The sequence below is a fragment of the Sprattus sprattus genome, assembly GCF_963457725.1.
Source record: "Sprattus sprattus genome assembly, chromosome: 18".
Lineage (NCBI taxonomy): Eukaryota > Metazoa > Chordata > Actinopteri > Clupeiformes > Clupeidae > Sprattus > Sprattus sprattus.
In genome coordinates this window covers 25,011,526-25,028,495 of record NC_137916.1, presented here as the reverse complement: position 1 = coordinate 25,028,495, position 16,970 = coordinate 25,011,526, and the positions used below count along the sequence as shown (strand labels likewise).

The 16,970-nt window shown below is 44.9% G+C and overlaps 2 protein-coding genes across 2 annotated transcripts in view; both read right to left on the bottom strand.

Annotated features, from left to right (window-relative positions):
• Positions 1-207: 207 nt before the first annotated feature.
• On the bottom strand, positions 208-7,716 carry arl6ip1 (ARL6 interacting reticulophagy regulator 1). Its single transcript, XM_080856096.1, has 6 exons — positions 7,584-7,716; positions 5,657-5,790; positions 4,893-5,012; positions 3,739-3,856; positions 3,172-3,256; positions 208-1,262 (listed from the first exon to the last, which is right to left on the bottom strand). The coding sequence occupies exons 1-6, from the start codon at positions 7,617-7,619 to the stop codon at positions 1,144-1,146; spliced, it is 612 nt and encodes a 203-aa protein (XP_080712222.1). The 5' UTR covers positions 7,620-7,716; the 3' UTR covers positions 208-1,143.
• A 645-nt stretch (positions 7,717-8,361) lies between these two features.
• Positions 8,362-16,970, bottom strand: part of smg1 (SMG1 nonsense mediated mRNA decay associated PI3K related kinase) — a 43,794-nt gene continuing 35,185 nt past the window's right edge. Inside the window, exons 52-62 of the mRNA XM_080857228.1 lie at positions 16,731-16,887; positions 16,127-16,316; positions 15,370-15,842; positions 14,765-14,902; positions 14,196-14,528; positions 13,551-13,778; positions 12,945-13,156; positions 12,261-12,358; positions 11,905-12,081; positions 11,665-11,771; positions 8,362-9,922 (exon numbers count right to left, since the gene is read on the bottom strand). Coding sequence (XP_080713354.1) covers positions 9,845-9,922; positions 11,665-11,771; positions 11,905-12,081; positions 12,261-12,358; positions 12,945-13,156; positions 13,551-13,778; positions 14,196-14,528; positions 14,765-14,902; positions 15,370-15,842; positions 16,127-16,316; positions 16,731-16,887 — 2,191 coding nt within the window. The 3' untranslated portion in view covers positions 8,362-9,844. The remainder of the gene's footprint in view (positions 9,923-11,664; positions 11,772-11,904; positions 12,082-12,260; positions 12,359-12,944; positions 13,157-13,550; positions 13,779-14,195; positions 14,529-14,764; positions 14,903-15,369; positions 15,843-16,126; positions 16,317-16,730; positions 16,888-16,970) is intronic.

Sequence of the window (16,970 nt, the reverse complement as noted above, 5' to 3'; positions counted from 1 at the left end):
CAGCGTGTGCTGCATGCTTAATCACAGCCATTTGTCTGGATTCTGTCAGTTCTTTGGTCAGTATTCTTCCTCTTTCTTACCAAGCCAAGGGTCAGTGCTATAGGAGGTTCCATGACCTGACCACGAAGCTAATACGATTTGCCTCTTTCATAATAGTTACACAATACACGGCAGTGGTGCACACAAACAAAGCATCAACAAGGTCCCTGTTCTTAAACCAGACTTTTATTAATTATATAGTTCTCAAAAAGACAGAAAAAAAGAGAAATAAAGAAGAGAGACAGGACAGATGAGAATTTGAATGAGGTAAAACATAGATAAGACATAGGAGACAAAGGTAACGGCAAACATATTTACAATGGTGACCTAAACCAGTGTGAGTGTTGCAGAAGCTTCAATGGGATCCTGAGCGAGATCCTAACAAGTGAACAGTACAGCAGCGAGTCTCCAGCACACCACCCAGACAGACACGGACAGCTTTGAACTCCAGTTTCATCTAGTTTTCAGTGCAATCATTTTAAAAAACAACAATACCAGGCAACTACTGCAATCAAACTGACATGGAAGACAGAAGATCTGTCTCCTTGCCATCCATAACACAAAGCTAAGGCTACTGTCCATGGTTAAAAAAAAAAGCGCAGGACTTTTTAAAAAGTAATCTAGGCTTATTCTGCTTAAGGTTCTACACTGCACTAGGTTACGCAGTTGCCTTCCTTGCTCTAAGAAATGGGAATGGGTTTGAAAAAGCAAAACAATGAGAAAAAAAAAAGAAAAGAAATACATTTCACTCAGATTTGAAAATGACAAATAGCAACACAAGGGGGTGGACTTTAGAAATTGTAAAACCAAAATAAATCATGCCTGACGCAAGATGTGAACAATTTAGACACAGGGTAGGACTGCAGGCGGCAGCAAAACAGGAACCCAATGTGATGGCTGCATGCATGTGCGATTTCTTGAAGTCAGCACAACCCACCAGCAAACTAGAGCAAGACTGGATGCAGTCGGGCCCTGGCGAGAGCTTTCAAGTTGGTCTTGAACCGTGAGTGGACACGCAGGGTGAGGAGGAGGGGGAGCAACGTCAGTAATTCAGCTTCAACTTTCGGTACTTTCTGTCTTTCCATCTGGCACTGTAGACTTCCCTTACTCGTTCTTCTTCTCCTTCTGTTTCAGGAGTTTGTTGATCTCCCTCTTTGCCATGCCGGCGTACTTGGTGATGATTCCGTGTTGGTTGAGACCAGGCAGGAGCAACAAGAAACTCACTGGAGAGAGAGAGAGAGAGAGAGCGGAGAGAGAGAATACATTAGACATTTAGCAAGGGCACGTGGAGTTTGTTGTACTCTCAGAAGTATGACGATAATAAAAATGACCTTCACATCAAACAAATCACATGCAATGATTTAATTAAGTAAAGTAGATCTGGTATGTGTGTGTGATATGGGAAGAGGGATGGGTTATGAGAAGATGAGTGTGTAGAAAGATGGGCCTCTTCTCCCTGCTCCTCCACACACACAAGGGTGTATGCAAGATTGTACTTTAGGGAGGCAGGGGCGATAGCAAGACCAAATTAAGAGTGACTACAGAGAAAACTCCGCTGTGAAACTAGTAGCATGCCCCTAGCTCCAGCTAAACTTGTTTACGGTGAGATACTTTCACCTGTCCAATTCAAGAGGCCCTAAGGGCCTTGTTGAAGAGCCGTGTCAAACTGCACGAAAAGCAATTATACTTAGGTGCTCAGCACACCAATATGTAATTCAATCTAGTCCTTTTTTTGCCTGCAGCTTTTTCAAAGTAGTCATCTCTCACAGTACCACGTGGAGGATTACTGCTTACACCTTGTGTAAACTTAAGACTGAATTAAGAGCTGGTAAGCTCCAACCTTTAATCTTAAAGGGATAGTTCAACCAACAACAACCCCAGTCCTCATAGAAGTCCTCACACATAAAATGTTTACTCCGTCAACAAGACCAGTTACTCCACTTAAAACTGGGGCCAGCTTGAGGCAGTCCCTCAGGCCGAAACATTGGTTAAAAGCCTCAGTTTTCTGTTTTCAGCTGTTTTTTGTTTTCCCTACATCGGGATATTCAATAAATGCTAGACTTACTAGACTTGCTAGACTACTCAGTGCTTGACAAGAAATATGTAAAAAAAAATATGCATTCTTGATTCTTTTGCTAACAATCCAATACTAGATGTTACTTGTTACTAGGCAACATAAGTTAACACTACATGCACAGTTCCTCTTTTAACAACAGTTAAGCCCAACAGTGGCAAAGCACCACAAGTGTCAGCAACATTTCTGTGTCAAGAAAGACCCAGCTACCATTCCACATTAAAGCAAACAAGCTTCACTCTTGACCACCATTTGTTTACTTCAAGTAAAAAGGAACCAAATACCAGGTTCCCCACCCAGTTGAGTGGATCATGGGAATTTTTGCATGAACTACCTCCTTAATACTTGGTTAGTTCAGGGACTCCTGCTCCTCTTTTGGCAAATCTCTCCTGAGCTTTCACTGTCACACAGAATCAGACGTACCAATTGCAGAATTGATTATGCTGTTGTAACAGTGCTCAAACCATCAACGAATGTGTGCACACACACACACTTTGAGATGTCTTAACGCAGGAACTGGTGTCTGCAGCCTCCAAATGAAGCTGTAATGAGGTGAGGTAATAAGAGCGCTGTATTTTTAGACTCAAACAGTGACCCGTTTTTATGTTCCCATTAAAGTGTGACCCCTTTCCTTCTCCATTTTGTAGCGTCAACATGGGTGTTTGAGAAAGAGAGGGGACCAGGAAGCTAAGGTTCACACTTCTCCCCCACTCACACAAATCTGCAGATCTGTAAAACTGTAGCTAGTGTGTCTGAACTACAAGATTGCAAAACACATTCCTTATGAACACGGGTTTGGAATCATTGCAGTCACAGGCCTCAAGGGACGACTGCCTTTTCACACATGAGGGAGAGAAAAAAAGAAAACCTATGGGATTCTTGGAATAGTTTTTTTTCCCCCTTTCAGGCTTACAGAGACGGCTTAGAAACCGAGCTATGCAAGGCCAAGGCTTAACAAATGGGCACTATATCTCAAATATGCAGCTTCATCTGCATGAACCATTGCACTGTCAAACATTTACACACAGCAGGTAGCTACACCACACAGCATTACTCACCAATCAAATAAGTCAGGAAAAGGTTGTGTACTTGCTGTCCAATCCAGGCCACTACCACCAGACTGCTAATGACAGACAGGAAGTACTAAAGAGAAGAGAAACAGATGAATATTACATCACAGAAATATACACACACACAAAATAAAAAGGAACCAAGTGCAACAGTTATTCTACTGTGTGCATCACAGCCCTGTTTCCCGTTGCAGTTTCTAGCACATGAGCCGAATCAGCTGACTGCTTGCACAACCGAGGGGGAAAGGGAAAATCTCATTACACAAATTGGGGCTGATTAGACTCGAAAATTAAATTGTACGCGAGTAGGTCATTATCATTATTTGAATACTGGAGGGAATTGGGACGAATTTAAAAAGTCATTCTGCTCATTTACACATTAACGGAAAGAAAGTGGACCAAACCAAGGACCAATCTACTAAAGCCTCATTAAATGTCAACCATGCGATCGGCACAGCATCGACTGAAAGGGGACCAAGATGACATGTCTGCTGAATTGATTTGAGATGATGCATGTGAAGAGCCCTTTGCCTGGTGGCAGACATCTGGCCGTACCATCTTGGGCTTTTCTTCCTTGAGGGCGAAGAGGCGCTTCCACCAGCCAAGGACGCGGCGCTGTGTCTTAACCAGGTTGCTGCAGATCTCGTGGAAACGCTGCTGCTGTTCTGTCGTCCTGGAACACACACACACACACACACACCCACACAGATTACTTAGACACAAGAACTACCTCAGTACACGTAAACATGCTAGACTTAAAAACAGATACTGACTAACCACTAAAGAAGCTAACTTGATACAAATCTCAACATAGCTTAAATACTGAATCATCAAAACATCATGCAATTGATATGTGCACATTCAATTTAGAATAATATCGCATTATGTAATGATTGCATAACACGAATGAGAAAGTAGTGCGCTTAAACTTGGTGATATCCCTAATGCCCACAAGGGCTGGCAGCTAGGCAGAGAGGACTGAGGGGGCAGTTGGCCTTCAACTCTGCTTAGGCCACACTTCTTATTTAAGGACACTGAATGCAACTGTGCACTGAGAACGGCCACAGCTTAAGGGCAATGACAGAGGAAAAAAAAAAAAACTCCTGCCACATCCTAAAATAAGCCAAGCAGGACCTTCTCTTGAGCACAAGGAGTGGATGGCAGAGACCTCTCCAGTCTTGATGTGCGCAGCTATGGGGGAGGGAGGGAGGGGGAGGGGAGGTAGTCTGGCCCAGCTGAGCTCATAAGTGCTGAGTAAGGCCCTGACACCAGACACAGAGTACCAACTGCAGTTGGTCACCCAATACAGTCTGGAACTCTGGCAGGCTGAGCCATAGAGACAGAGGAGAGGAAGCCAAAGAACTGACCAGGCCAGCTGAAGACAGGCGTCAATCTAGCAGAAACTCAAGCAAAGTAACAGGCTTGCCGGTCATATTTACCTGGGCCTGTTGTATGACCAAATGAAATACAGATGAGACTGAGTTCATCTTTGAGCTAACATGCCTTACTGTACAGTAGGTTAGGGGGTTAGACTATTTCAGGCATGTCTCTATATATACACACACCGAGAACTACTGACTCAAAAAAAGCAAAAACCTGCTCCTGGTATTCTACAAATTCCAGTCACATATGTAGCCTCCTCAATATGCTTGCAAGTATCTCTGAGCTGACGAAAAATGTGTAGCCTCTGTCCCTGCATCACCACTCACCACTTGTTGGAGCCGAAGACTCTTGGCGCAAGAGTGGGCACCAGATAGTCAGCCAGGCACATGATCATCACTGTGCAGGACAGTCCAGTCAGCACAGAGGGATCCAGGTAGTAGACGAGCCTGCAAGTAAGATAGAGGAGAGGGGATACCAAGTCCATATCAGATGAAGCTGACCACTACACAAATACCAGAGGAGAGGCTGAGTGAAATATTCCAAAGCAAGGAGCTATGCCCTGAAGGGTGTGTGCTTTATCGTATTAGTGGGCCAAAACAAAATTAAATTAACCTTACAACTGAAGAGCTATATAAAATTAATATATTCTACCCTTTTTGCAGAGCAAATTGTATAATGGAGGACACAAGGAGAGACCTTTAGATTGAATAGGCATAGCAATAGCATAGCTGCAGGCCCCCTGCCTAGTGCAGCCTGGTGATCTGGTTATCTGCTAAAGAGGCGAGAGCACTGAAATCCTTCTGCACACAGATGACACATTCGATACATGTTCCACTTAAACTGAACTCTGCATACTCAGCTTCTGAGTCCTGGTGGATTTCATACCAGTCCAGGTGAAAGGCCAAGAGAAGTGGCAGCAAGAGGATCAAGGATAGACGTAAGACTTTTAAGACCACTTTTAACACCCTTAGAGCTTTAAATGTACTGCTGGTTTTATACACAAAACGCCCTGTGACTTGACTAGAGACAAGAGGCTTTTTGGCAACTGCCAGAAGTGTGCACCTATGCACAACTGTGTGTTCACACTCACGTGAAGATGACAGTGGTGAGAGCCACCAGAGCTCCAGGGAACCATGGCTTCTCCCAGCGCACCACCTGGTCACCTGCCAAAATCACCTCCCCCCATCCCTGCAGCTGCTCCTCGAGCTGAGCAGTCTCCTGAGCCTGCGAGGTCAGAGGATGGACACAAACATTTTAAAAAGGAGCCTTCATTTTTACACTTTTCCTGAAAGAGAGTTTACACTTTTTTTCTTCAGGTGAAATATATCCCCTTGTTTGGGGTGCTTCTATTCGACTGTGATGGTAGTGCTTCAAATACTGTTGGCTCCTTTCTTAGGGTTGCCTGAGTAACATCACCGTGCCTCTAATTAAAAGCACAGATAAGGTTTCCTGTGCAAAAAGGATGGGGGTTTCCATGTAGTGCATAGCTCAACTCAAGTGAAAATACATGCGTATTAAATGAATCACCTTCAGACACAGAAGGAAATAAACAGGGCATCCTTGAAACAATATTGGTTTGATGCAACATCCAAATCTAAAAATTAAAAAGTAAAAAATTGGGCCGAATTTGATAGTGTCGGTCGGGTTACGCAAACAAATATATTCTTGATGACCCCCATGGGGAAAAAAATTGAGATCAATAGATTTAAATCGAGATCATTTGAGAGTTGCATACTCTATTTATTGAAGAAAATAGTTTGTCAGCCAACGCAGAAGAACTCAAACGCCAATGACTGCAGACGAAGTCGTGGATCTGCAGCTACATACCCTGCAAGTTCTGTTGTATAACAGTTCCGAGGGACAATGAATCATTGTATTAAAAGCCATAGGCAACTGGCTTTGGCATTTCTACGGAGAATTATCAAAGAAGAGGAACCCCGCGATGACAGGTGAAATATATCCCCTCTAGAACACCTTCAAAGTAATGATGGGATAACTAAAAATGGATAAAATAGCAACGGTGCAGTACTTCAGAGGTCAAATACCAAGACAAAGCTGTCCTGGGTAATGTTAGAGCTAACAAGTTAATTAAGCGAATAGCACAAAACTAACATAGCTGTATTCAGCTAACAAACGTCACGCCATCTTTACTCAACCTAGCTACGCTACATGGGTTACACGGGTCTGAAGTCTGTATTCTACGACCAGGAACCGCTAACGAGTACGTTACTCCTGTCACAGATAGCAGTATCGACTTGATAAGTTAGCCATAGCTAGCTAGCTTGATAAACAACGCACTCTAAAAATGCGAGGCGTTAGCATCGTCATTGCGGCATGGCATATTGTCTCCCAGTGGAAATACTAAAACCGACGACCTGAACTGGTGACATTTTAAATAGATAGAGCCCTAACCACTATCAGCACGACACCATTGTCGTTAATTGTTAGCTTAACGTTACCTGAGGTTAGCTAATTATAAAAAAACGAGCTCTCTACGTGTCAAATGGATCACCAAACCAGTTAACGTTAATGTTAGATAGCTATCTAGTTACGTTAATTGTATGACAGGTGAATTTACTTATCCCTTCAGTCAAGGAAACGCATGGTTATCGTTTAGTGTAAACTAGTTTAACGTTAAAGTACCCTACCTACCTAGACTATTTAGTAACCAAATTAAGTTTACGATAAAAGTTGGCTAGCTAGCTAACGTTAGCGGTGGCACATAAGGTTAGGGCGAACTTGCCTAGCTAACGTAACTGCTAACCTCATCGCACAATGTTGCAGCTAACCTTTATCAAGACAAACCTCGAAAACATACGCGTTTATGAAAAACACACTTAGAACAAAGAAAATACAACTTAATTATAGCCAGTGTAGTGTTATCTCGACGTAAGATTAGCTGGATATCAGTAGAACGAAACTGTAATGTTAAACGCTCAATCAGCTATCTAGCTAACATTACACACAAATAATAGGGTAAACGTTACACAAGACGTTGGAATTAGCAAAGTACTTACAATAAGATTTGCACTTTTGTTGTCGCCTTCTGCCATAGCTCACACCTACAAGATTCAATGCCTTTTTGTTGCAAACCTTGTCCACTTCAGTTGCACTGTCACTGCACGCACCTCCCACCTCTCACTAAATTCGAAAAGCACTGACCGTTATCGGGAGTATGTTTTTATGCCAAACAGGACACCAGATAAAGCGCTATGCTTTGTGGGAAGTGTAGTTGACATACTGCCAACCGAGGTCTATTGTTTAAAGTTGCATACAACGATAACATAATTAATAGAATAATTATTCTTATTACAGGTGTATTTTCGTTACTAGTAGGCTTACCTGTAAATATATACCACAAGCTCAACCCTCTATACACCATAAGAATCATTTGTTGGGCTTAAATATAGATAACAAAATATTTCAATTTTCTAGCTGCTTCAAATATACCTGAAAACCCATTAACTACTTACTAGCTTGAAGAAATAAAAATCCGTCCTTACAATGGCTCTGTCCATTCAAGAAAGCCTATTTTACAGGACATGTAAATCACTCCAAAATAACTCCAAACAACTGTAGCACACATATAAAACAATCATGATTCATATTTGTTTTAAAGAAAGATGTGTGTGTTTATGTGTGCTTTTAATAATATGAACTGCCTGAAATTAAATATAGTAGACTTTGGAAAACTAGATCTTATAGGTGTTTCCCCATTTTTTCATCGAGTTAGTCAGCAGTAATGATACTTATAATATAAAAAGCAGAGATTACATTTAGATTAATGTTTATTTGGCACACAAAAACTGAATAAAATCTTTAAGAACCAACAATTTGTACCATCACCACACATCACTATTTATTTACTTTTTTTTCTCCCACTAAAAATGTAAAACGAAGTCTATACTAATAAAAAGCAAGCTTAACAGGAAAAGTTGCATCCAGGAAGACACACTTCTATTGGCACGACCAAACTGTCTGCCTTTAATCAAATGGAAAGAAAGGACAGGGAGAAAATATCTAACCACTACACACAACAAATACTAGAGATGCATATCAAGAAATTAGAGAAGTCTTAAACAGATTTTTACAAACATTTCCTCCGACTCTTTAGTCTTGGCGTCAACATACTGAAACACTCTCCTGTAATCTCATCCAGGATCAATTGAAGAAAACAGATAAGTGGATTTTTTTCTTAAACTTGAAGCATACTGTACATCGTGCTTCCACTTTCAATAAACACATGATAGTAATTTTTTGCCGAAATCCCCACCTCCCACTTTGTAATTCTTTTTTAATAGTGAAAATTGTGAGATACATTTTAAGAAGTGTTTGGTAAAACAAAACAAAAAAAAAAAGCTTGTGTGTTTCAATAAATGTTTGAGAGGAAAACAAATAAAGCAGTCAAGGTTAAATTAATCTTTTGTACTTTCAGGTGAACTTCAGGCCTTCTGGAGCTGAGTGGAGTCCTGCTTGGCTTCCCGATTCCCCTAATCAACCGCTCTCTGCCTTCCCTCCTGCTTGCAGACACATCCACACTTGACCACCGCTGGACTGGGAAAAATCTCTGCACGACTCAACACAGTGAAGCCAAGAAGAGGCTCTCCAGAAGGGCTTCGGAGAAATGCAGCTCGTCCCCTCTCCCATCTCCATAAATGTAGTTCACAGGCCTGCTGGGTGTAACCACCCAAGGACTCGGCTCTGAGGAATACAGGAAGATGGGGTGTGTCGAACAATCGGGGTGTGTTTCTCCCCCTCTGCCAATTCCCTGTAGCAAACCCCTTTTCAATTTCCCAATTGTTATTTTTGCTTTGATGAGTTGACATTTGTTTTCATTTTATCCTCCATTTTTGTTTTATTCATTTATTTTTGATAGTTTTTTGGTTACAGGGGGCTAGGGGGGGAGGGTAGTTCCAAGCTGGCCACCATAACCAAAGCACGGCCTCCCCCCCTTTACCAATTCCCCCTTCCCTCCCCCCCGTCCCGGTGAGCTCCTGATACACCTGGAGGAGACGGGAGGGGGGCAGACCCTTGACGTGGTAGTGTGCTGGATCGCCGGGGAGCAGCTGAGCTGTGAGCTACTGGAGGGCTTGAGAGGGGTGGGGTATCCCCGTTAGGGGCCCCATGGGAGGGTCTCCACACCCACACGCCCCTCCCCCTTTGTTTCCCCCGCATGGTGCACTGTGGCTCTGTCGCCCCAGACCCCGTGGACGACTCGAACGGTGGATTTGAACGCTTCTTTCCTCGCTGGACCAAAGTGATCTGCTGGCGTCCCCGTTCACACCCAGGCGGTCCACCCTTCGTACAACTGGGCCAGGTTGTCCAGATGCGTAGCCTCTTTGATGACATAGTCCACCTGGAGAAGGAGGAAGACATCAGCACACATAGAACCACTCAGACATGCCTACAGGAACCCAGGCATGGAGGTCACAGCAAATAGACCAGTGGTTCTCAACCTTTTTTGCTCCATGACCAGTGCAGTTTTTGATACCAGTGCAGTTGCGACCCAACAATTAATAAATCAGCATGAATCAGGCAAATAATTTAACAATTGTATTTTTATTTTATTATTATGATTACTACCACTAGGCTTAATACTCTACCACTGTTTTACAATTGAAAACACATGAAACTGTTTAAAAGTCAGGATCAGTTATGCAATCATGGACTTCTGAACTTCTGACAAAAATGGACTTAAGCCATACATTTTCAACTTTTTAATAGGAAATTATGAACTTACATGTTCAACTTCTTAAGAAGAATCCATGGACTTACATGTTCACCTTTTTAGTCAGAGATGGAATAACATGTTCCACTTATCACAGGACTTATGTTGATTTTCTAAATGAGAAATCCTTACTTACATGCTCAACTTCTTAATGAGAAATGGACATGTTCAAATAGTAAATGAGATCCCTGAATGTTTTCCTGTCATCGAGGCTGCCCCAGCCGTTGTCACACCAACACACTTTGACCAGGAGAGCTGACTGAGTTAAAGTATGTGTCCATTGCAGAAAAAAATCTCTGCTGCCTGCAGTGGTAAATGTTGGCAAATCTGAATTAAATAAGAACTGCTCTTCAAAGTCATCATTCCGCACATACTGCACGTAAACCAAGAGAATGGCATGGCTAGCCACGTCTGTGGATTCATCGAGTTGTAAGGCGATATAGTCAAAAGCGCAGAGACGTTCAGTGTCACATATCCTCACATGAACAGTGTCGTTTGTCACAGGAATTGTCTAAGTTCGCTGCTTCTTTTTCACCTATGAGTGCAGTGCACAAATCGATAGCAACTTCTGCAACCGTATGGGACGTTTTGCTCTGAGCTAGCCGGTAGGAGAGCAGATAGGATTCACGCAGTGCCTGCTCCTAAACAGTGATGGCACGTTAAAATGTTTATTTTTTTTTGTTTGTTTTTTTGGGATGCCTCGAGGTTTTAGCTCATACGTTTAAAAAAAAAGTCTTTATCTTTATAGTTGGCCTGCTTTGTTTCAAAATGTATCTGCAATTTCAAAGGCTTCAGGCTTTCATTAGCCAGTATTTCGTTGCATAGCACACACAACGGCGGGTGCTCACCATTCTTCACGCAATACGTAAATCCATATTTCAGAAATACCGGGTCACATGCCTGTTAAACTCCCTTTTTTGGTTCTTCAGAAGTCTTTGTATCTGAGCTGGTACTCGTTTTACACGAAGATACTTTTTGCCTACACTAGTCGCCTCTAGACATTCTCCGGTCATGTCAGAGCATATTATCGCATGTTAAATTCATTTGAAATATCTTGTATGCAAATTTGATTGGTTGAATGTTCGAACATGTTATCGTTAGATAGGCCTACATGCAAAACCATTACCGGCTTATGTAGTTTAATGTCAGAACTGGGGGCAGGGATTCCCTAATGGACAGAGGGAGCATGGCTTGAAAAAAAGGTTTTACATTTAGAATTCGTCTCGCGACCTTTTCAGAAACTCTGGCGACCCAAATTTGGGTCGCGACCCAAGGGTTGAGAACCACTGAAATAGACCATCCAAATGGACAACAAACAGCATGTACACTTTGCACAATATGAGGGGGGAAAAAAAAAAACATAATTCTACCTGTTCAGTCACACTCATCCTCCTGTTGGGATCAACATCTCTTCCCTCCAATTTGGCCTTCACTCTCTTCCAAACACTGACAGCATAGGAGTTCCGCTCTTGCACAGCTATAGTGTAAGCACACACACACACACACACACACACACACACACACACAGTTAACACCCATTAATAACCAGTGGCAATTCCACCACAACCAAACATCATCCAGAAACAAACACAAGGGGTTCCCCTCTTTACCTTTTCCCGTCTTAGGGTCGCGCACAGCTCGCTTGGGGCTGGGGGCGAGGCCTTTGCTGGTGATCAGCAGGGTGCTGGGCGGGGTGTCAGCAGGGGTGCCCAGATTTCGGGGAAGGGCCTTTCGAGCATTCTGAGACATTCCATCTGGCTGGGTCTTTACACCACTGCAGCGCACTGCTGTAGGAACGATGGGAGCAAATTTACCTCAAACCTCCACAGAATAAACACACCATACTGATGGCGGCACATTTACCTCAAACTTCCACAGAATAAACACACCACACTTATGGGAGCACATGAGGTTGGAATCACAGATTCAAGAGTGACGAGAGGAATAATTAGATTAGGGAACCAACCTGCAGCAAAACTAGTCTGGACAGTGGAAGTGGGACTAGCACAGTCACTCCTATCAGTCACCAGCGGAGAGGCGAATCCAACCAGCCCATTATAGATGCTAAAACACAGTAAAGATTACGCTTTAGACAGAATCTCACTTGGGAGTGTGCTCTTTGTTCCACAGTAGCATTGAAATGCAAGATCATTTAAATGTTATGGATTGAATGATCGATTTAAGAATCATAATAAGGACATTGTAGGAATTGTTGTACACTGCTACAGTAAGGAGCTTAAAATATAGGCCATTGTTAAGTTGTTTAACTGTACAAACATGCAAGGTGATCGATTCACATCCATTCTGACGGTTTTAACCATGCTATGCTGATATATTTGTCATAAGGAGCTTTTCCACTGCAGGAACTCTGGGCACTTCCCGGGTAGCGCCAACGTTTACAGGAACAGTCCCTTCATCGGCCCTTACAGCCTTTCTGTTTCCATTGCAGTGCAGGAGCAATGGACCTACAAGTGACGTAGCCTAATATCTTGCTATTGTCGATTGAGACTTCATGTGGCATGACTTCATATAATTCGTATGACGCATCCATATGCAACGTGTAAGCCAGTCAGAGGCCATCAGTAAAGATGAGATAACTAAGATCTTAACACTGCTGGCAGAGGCATGCAGACGCAGGAAGCACACCCACCTCTGGCTCTGCACTTTGAGCTCCTTGAGCGTGGCGGGGATCTCCTGAAGCAGATCTCCCTGCTCCTGGTTGCGTGGCTGGCCCATGGCTTGCACCACCGTGAACAGCACTATCTGCAGGTTGTCCTGCCACGCCTTGTACTCCGACAGGAACTGCCTCACGCTGCCCTCGAACGCCACTTCCTCTCCATCTGCCAGCGCGTTCTCCTCATCCTGCCAAAGACAAAAGATGGTGTTGAGCATCTGGAGCCTAGAGCAGTTTCAGGCCCAGCAGTTTCCCGAAAGCATTGTTGAACATGCACAATGGTAACAGAGAGTGTTTACAAACAGGTCATTGTACTACTGCCGTCGTTAAATAATACTTTTGGGAAACTGCTATTAGGACAGGGACTCTTGTTGACTAAATAAATAAAGAGAACACCTCATCACCATACTAAGCATAGCCTACTGCTGGGCAAACTATGTCTAATAAACTAAGGACTATAACTAAGAATCTAATAACTAAGAACTGTCTTATCTGGTAGCACTGAATCTCTTGCATTCTGTCATCAATCTCTCAATCTCTTGCATTCTGTTGTTCTAACTGATTGTGATCTCTGTGGCATACCTTGGCCATGGCCCGCAGCAGGTGTTTCACGTCAGCCAGCTGGCGGTTGTGAGCGGACAGGATGCCCTTAATGGTGTCGACCAGCAGCTGCAGGGTCTCCGTGACGACGTCCAACTGCTGATCTCGCTCCTCCTGCACGGCCCTCTGATTGGCCAGCTCCTGAGACAGCTGCTTTAGGGCGTAGGCCAGCCAGTCCGCACTGCCTACGGAAGGCTCCAGGGCGGGACTCTGTACACAGGTCAGAAGCAACGGTAGGGTTAGCGCCACAAAGACAGCAGCAGAAAACGCCACAGGGAAAAACAGGACTCAATGACCTGCACTAAATGTCAAGTGTACAGGAAAAACCAGACCAACAAGTACATCACGCTTAAAGAGGGGGCGGCCATTTTACAGGGAAAAGCGGATCACCAGGTAAAAAGCACAAAGTGTATTAAACATCTGAGTCAGACTGGGCGAGGCAGACTGGATGACACAAGCTGGGTGTGTAAGGCAGATTTTCCAGAGTTACAACATAATCAAATCTTAAGGCAATAAGGCGCAGTACCTGCTCCCATAAACAATACAATCGGACAGCGTGATGGAGATAAATGTTATCCGAAATCTATGACACAGCATTTCTCTAACAACATGCGCATTGTGACTGACCAGCCTGTGCAGTAGCTGCAGCTCCAGTGGGGAGACGGAGGAGCTGAACTGGGCGGCGTAGGTGCAGGTGTTCTGGGAGCGCTTGAGCAGCTCGAAGAGCGCCGCGTCCATGCTGAGCGCCTCAGGGGTGCGCGTGCGCAGGCCCTCGAAGCTGAGGATGGTGCTGCACAGGAAGGTGACCTGGCTGCTGCGCTGGCTCTCCTTCACCACCAGGGCGCGCCGCTCGCCGATCGTCACCTCAAAGTCCTGCAGCACGGGCGCCAGAGCGGGGTTGGCACCGCCCGCCCACTTCAGACGCTGCTCGATGCTGCCCTCTAGTGCTGCCAGCTTCTCCTGCAAGGCACAAGGACAGAGTCAGTTAGACAGTGTATTTATTTCCTGTTTATTTTACAGGGACAATACATGACCGGCTACTGTAGTCCCTGAACAGGAGTTACAAGCTTTAAAAATGAAAATTCTAAATAAATAATACAACAATATAATTACAATAGTAACAATAATAGTAAGGGCTGAAATGACCACTGGTCCAAGTCTCCACAGTCCTCTGGGAAAACCCGAACACAACTGACCTGAACACTGGCGATGGCCGCTTCGTCCTGACTGAGCTTGTAGAGCTTCTTCTTCATGTTGCTGAGGATGATGGAGCGGGGAGGGGGGCTGACTGTCATGGGCTGGCTGCGTGCTCCCAGGACATCTTCATGCTGCCACTGTAACACACACACACACACACACACACACACACACACACGCACACACACACACACGCACGCACACACACACACACACAATTTAATCCAAAGCACACTTGCACAGTAAATTGCTCAACACAACAGATGTTTTCACCTGAGCTGACATGACATTTCATGTAGGGAGCAATATCACTGAAAAGCGCCTTGAGACAATTTTATTGTTTTGGCACTATATAAATAAAACTGAAATGATGTTGTGCTGCAAATATAACCGTGGTTCACTTGGCTGGTACTATGGTTTCATTCAAAGTAAGGTATGAAGACATGCATGATGTGGCTTAGTTACTCATCCAAAGACCCATTTCACACAGATATAATTATATCGATGTAAATCAGGATTTAAAGAGAAACCAGGGCCCACACATATTTCTGCACCAAACTCCCGGTGGACATCCAGGTGGACTGCACCAGCGTGATCAGCTCACCTGGAACATGGCGCCGTGCAGCTGCGACCTCTGCAGGCTGACCTTGCAGGCGTCGATGCTGACCTCCAGCCGCCGCACCAGGTCCAGCTTCTTCCAGGCCGAGTCGAAGGAGCTGGCCAGCACCGTGGCCCGGTTGAGCAGCAGCTGGGTCAGCTGACCCGCCTGCACGCCCTGCTCCACCGCCTTCTTGCACAGCTCGTCCAGCGACACCTTGCCCTCTGCCCCAAAGTCCTTGGCCTCCACCTGGGCGATCAGGTCCATGCCCAAGGCGCTGATGGCGCTGCAGAGGGACAGGCCCAGCGCCTGCGTGGGCAGACCGATCAGCATCTGACGCACAAAGTCGGCCGTGAAGGCCTTGATGGGCCGCGTCATCTGGTCCTCGCTCACCACGGCTGAACCGCGGTACAGGGGCGTCACCAGGGGCACGGGGCCGTTGGAGGAAGGGGGCTCATCGGTGGGAGGAGGGCAGGTGCCTGAGGTGCAGAAGACAGGAGGAGAAGAGGAAATATAAGAGAGAGGGTAGAGAGTTGATATGTGCGTGGGTGAGAGAGAGACAGATAGAGAGAAGAGAAGGAGACGAACAAGGATGCATAACCTTAAGGGACTCATGAATATTGAGATAATTCTGAATGCAACTTAATAACAATGAAAGTAAACGAAGCAATTTAGGTCCACATTATATTACATTATTTGCAGCAAAGAAAAATTACTTTTAAAATAATTTACAAAGTTAGAACACCGAAGAAGGTTCTCTTACCAGACAGTGTCTGTGCAAAGGAGCCACACAGGCGAAAGAAGTCACGGATGGTCTGCAGCCTCTTGAGGAAGAAAATCTCCTCCAGCACCTGGCGGTTCTGCTCGCTGTCAAAGAAGTGGACCTGAGCGGCCCGCGCCTCGCGGATCACATCCACCTTCCGCCAGGCAGCAGGCACGTCCATGGAGTTCAGCTGGAGCAGACAGGGAATGGACGAGGTCAGAGAAGAGGCGGTACCTCTGCTATGCAACACAGGAGCGTCTTACTGCATCAATTATTAAATCACTAATCAATAGCAGGCTCTGTTGCAATGCTAAAATTGTAGCAGCATGATTCATCATCGAGCAGTTAATCAATAATATTTCAAACCCATTTTCCTGGTATAGTTATAGTGCAGGTATTTGGGAGTAGCCAAAAAAAGATATCCTGGCAAGGGAAGAAAAACCTGAGTACATAAGACCGACAGACAGACAGACAGACAGACAGACAGACAGACAGACAGACAGACAGACAGACAGACAGACAGAGACAGACAGACCCCCCCCCCCACACACATCCATCTCCACTGTCCTTGTCAGAGACAAACCAACGAGAGCAGGTGCGTTACCTTCTCCACCAGCAGCCCAAAGGCCGTCTCCAGCTGGGCAAACATGCCGTCGAAGGCCACCAGCAGCATCTGGCCGGCGCTCATCTTGGGCGTGTCCTGCACAGAGCTCTCCATACTGCGGGGCTGGATCAGCTCAGAGTACTGCAGCCTCAGCATCCTACACACACACACACACACACACACACACACACACACACACACACACACACACACACACACACACACAATCGTATAACAAAC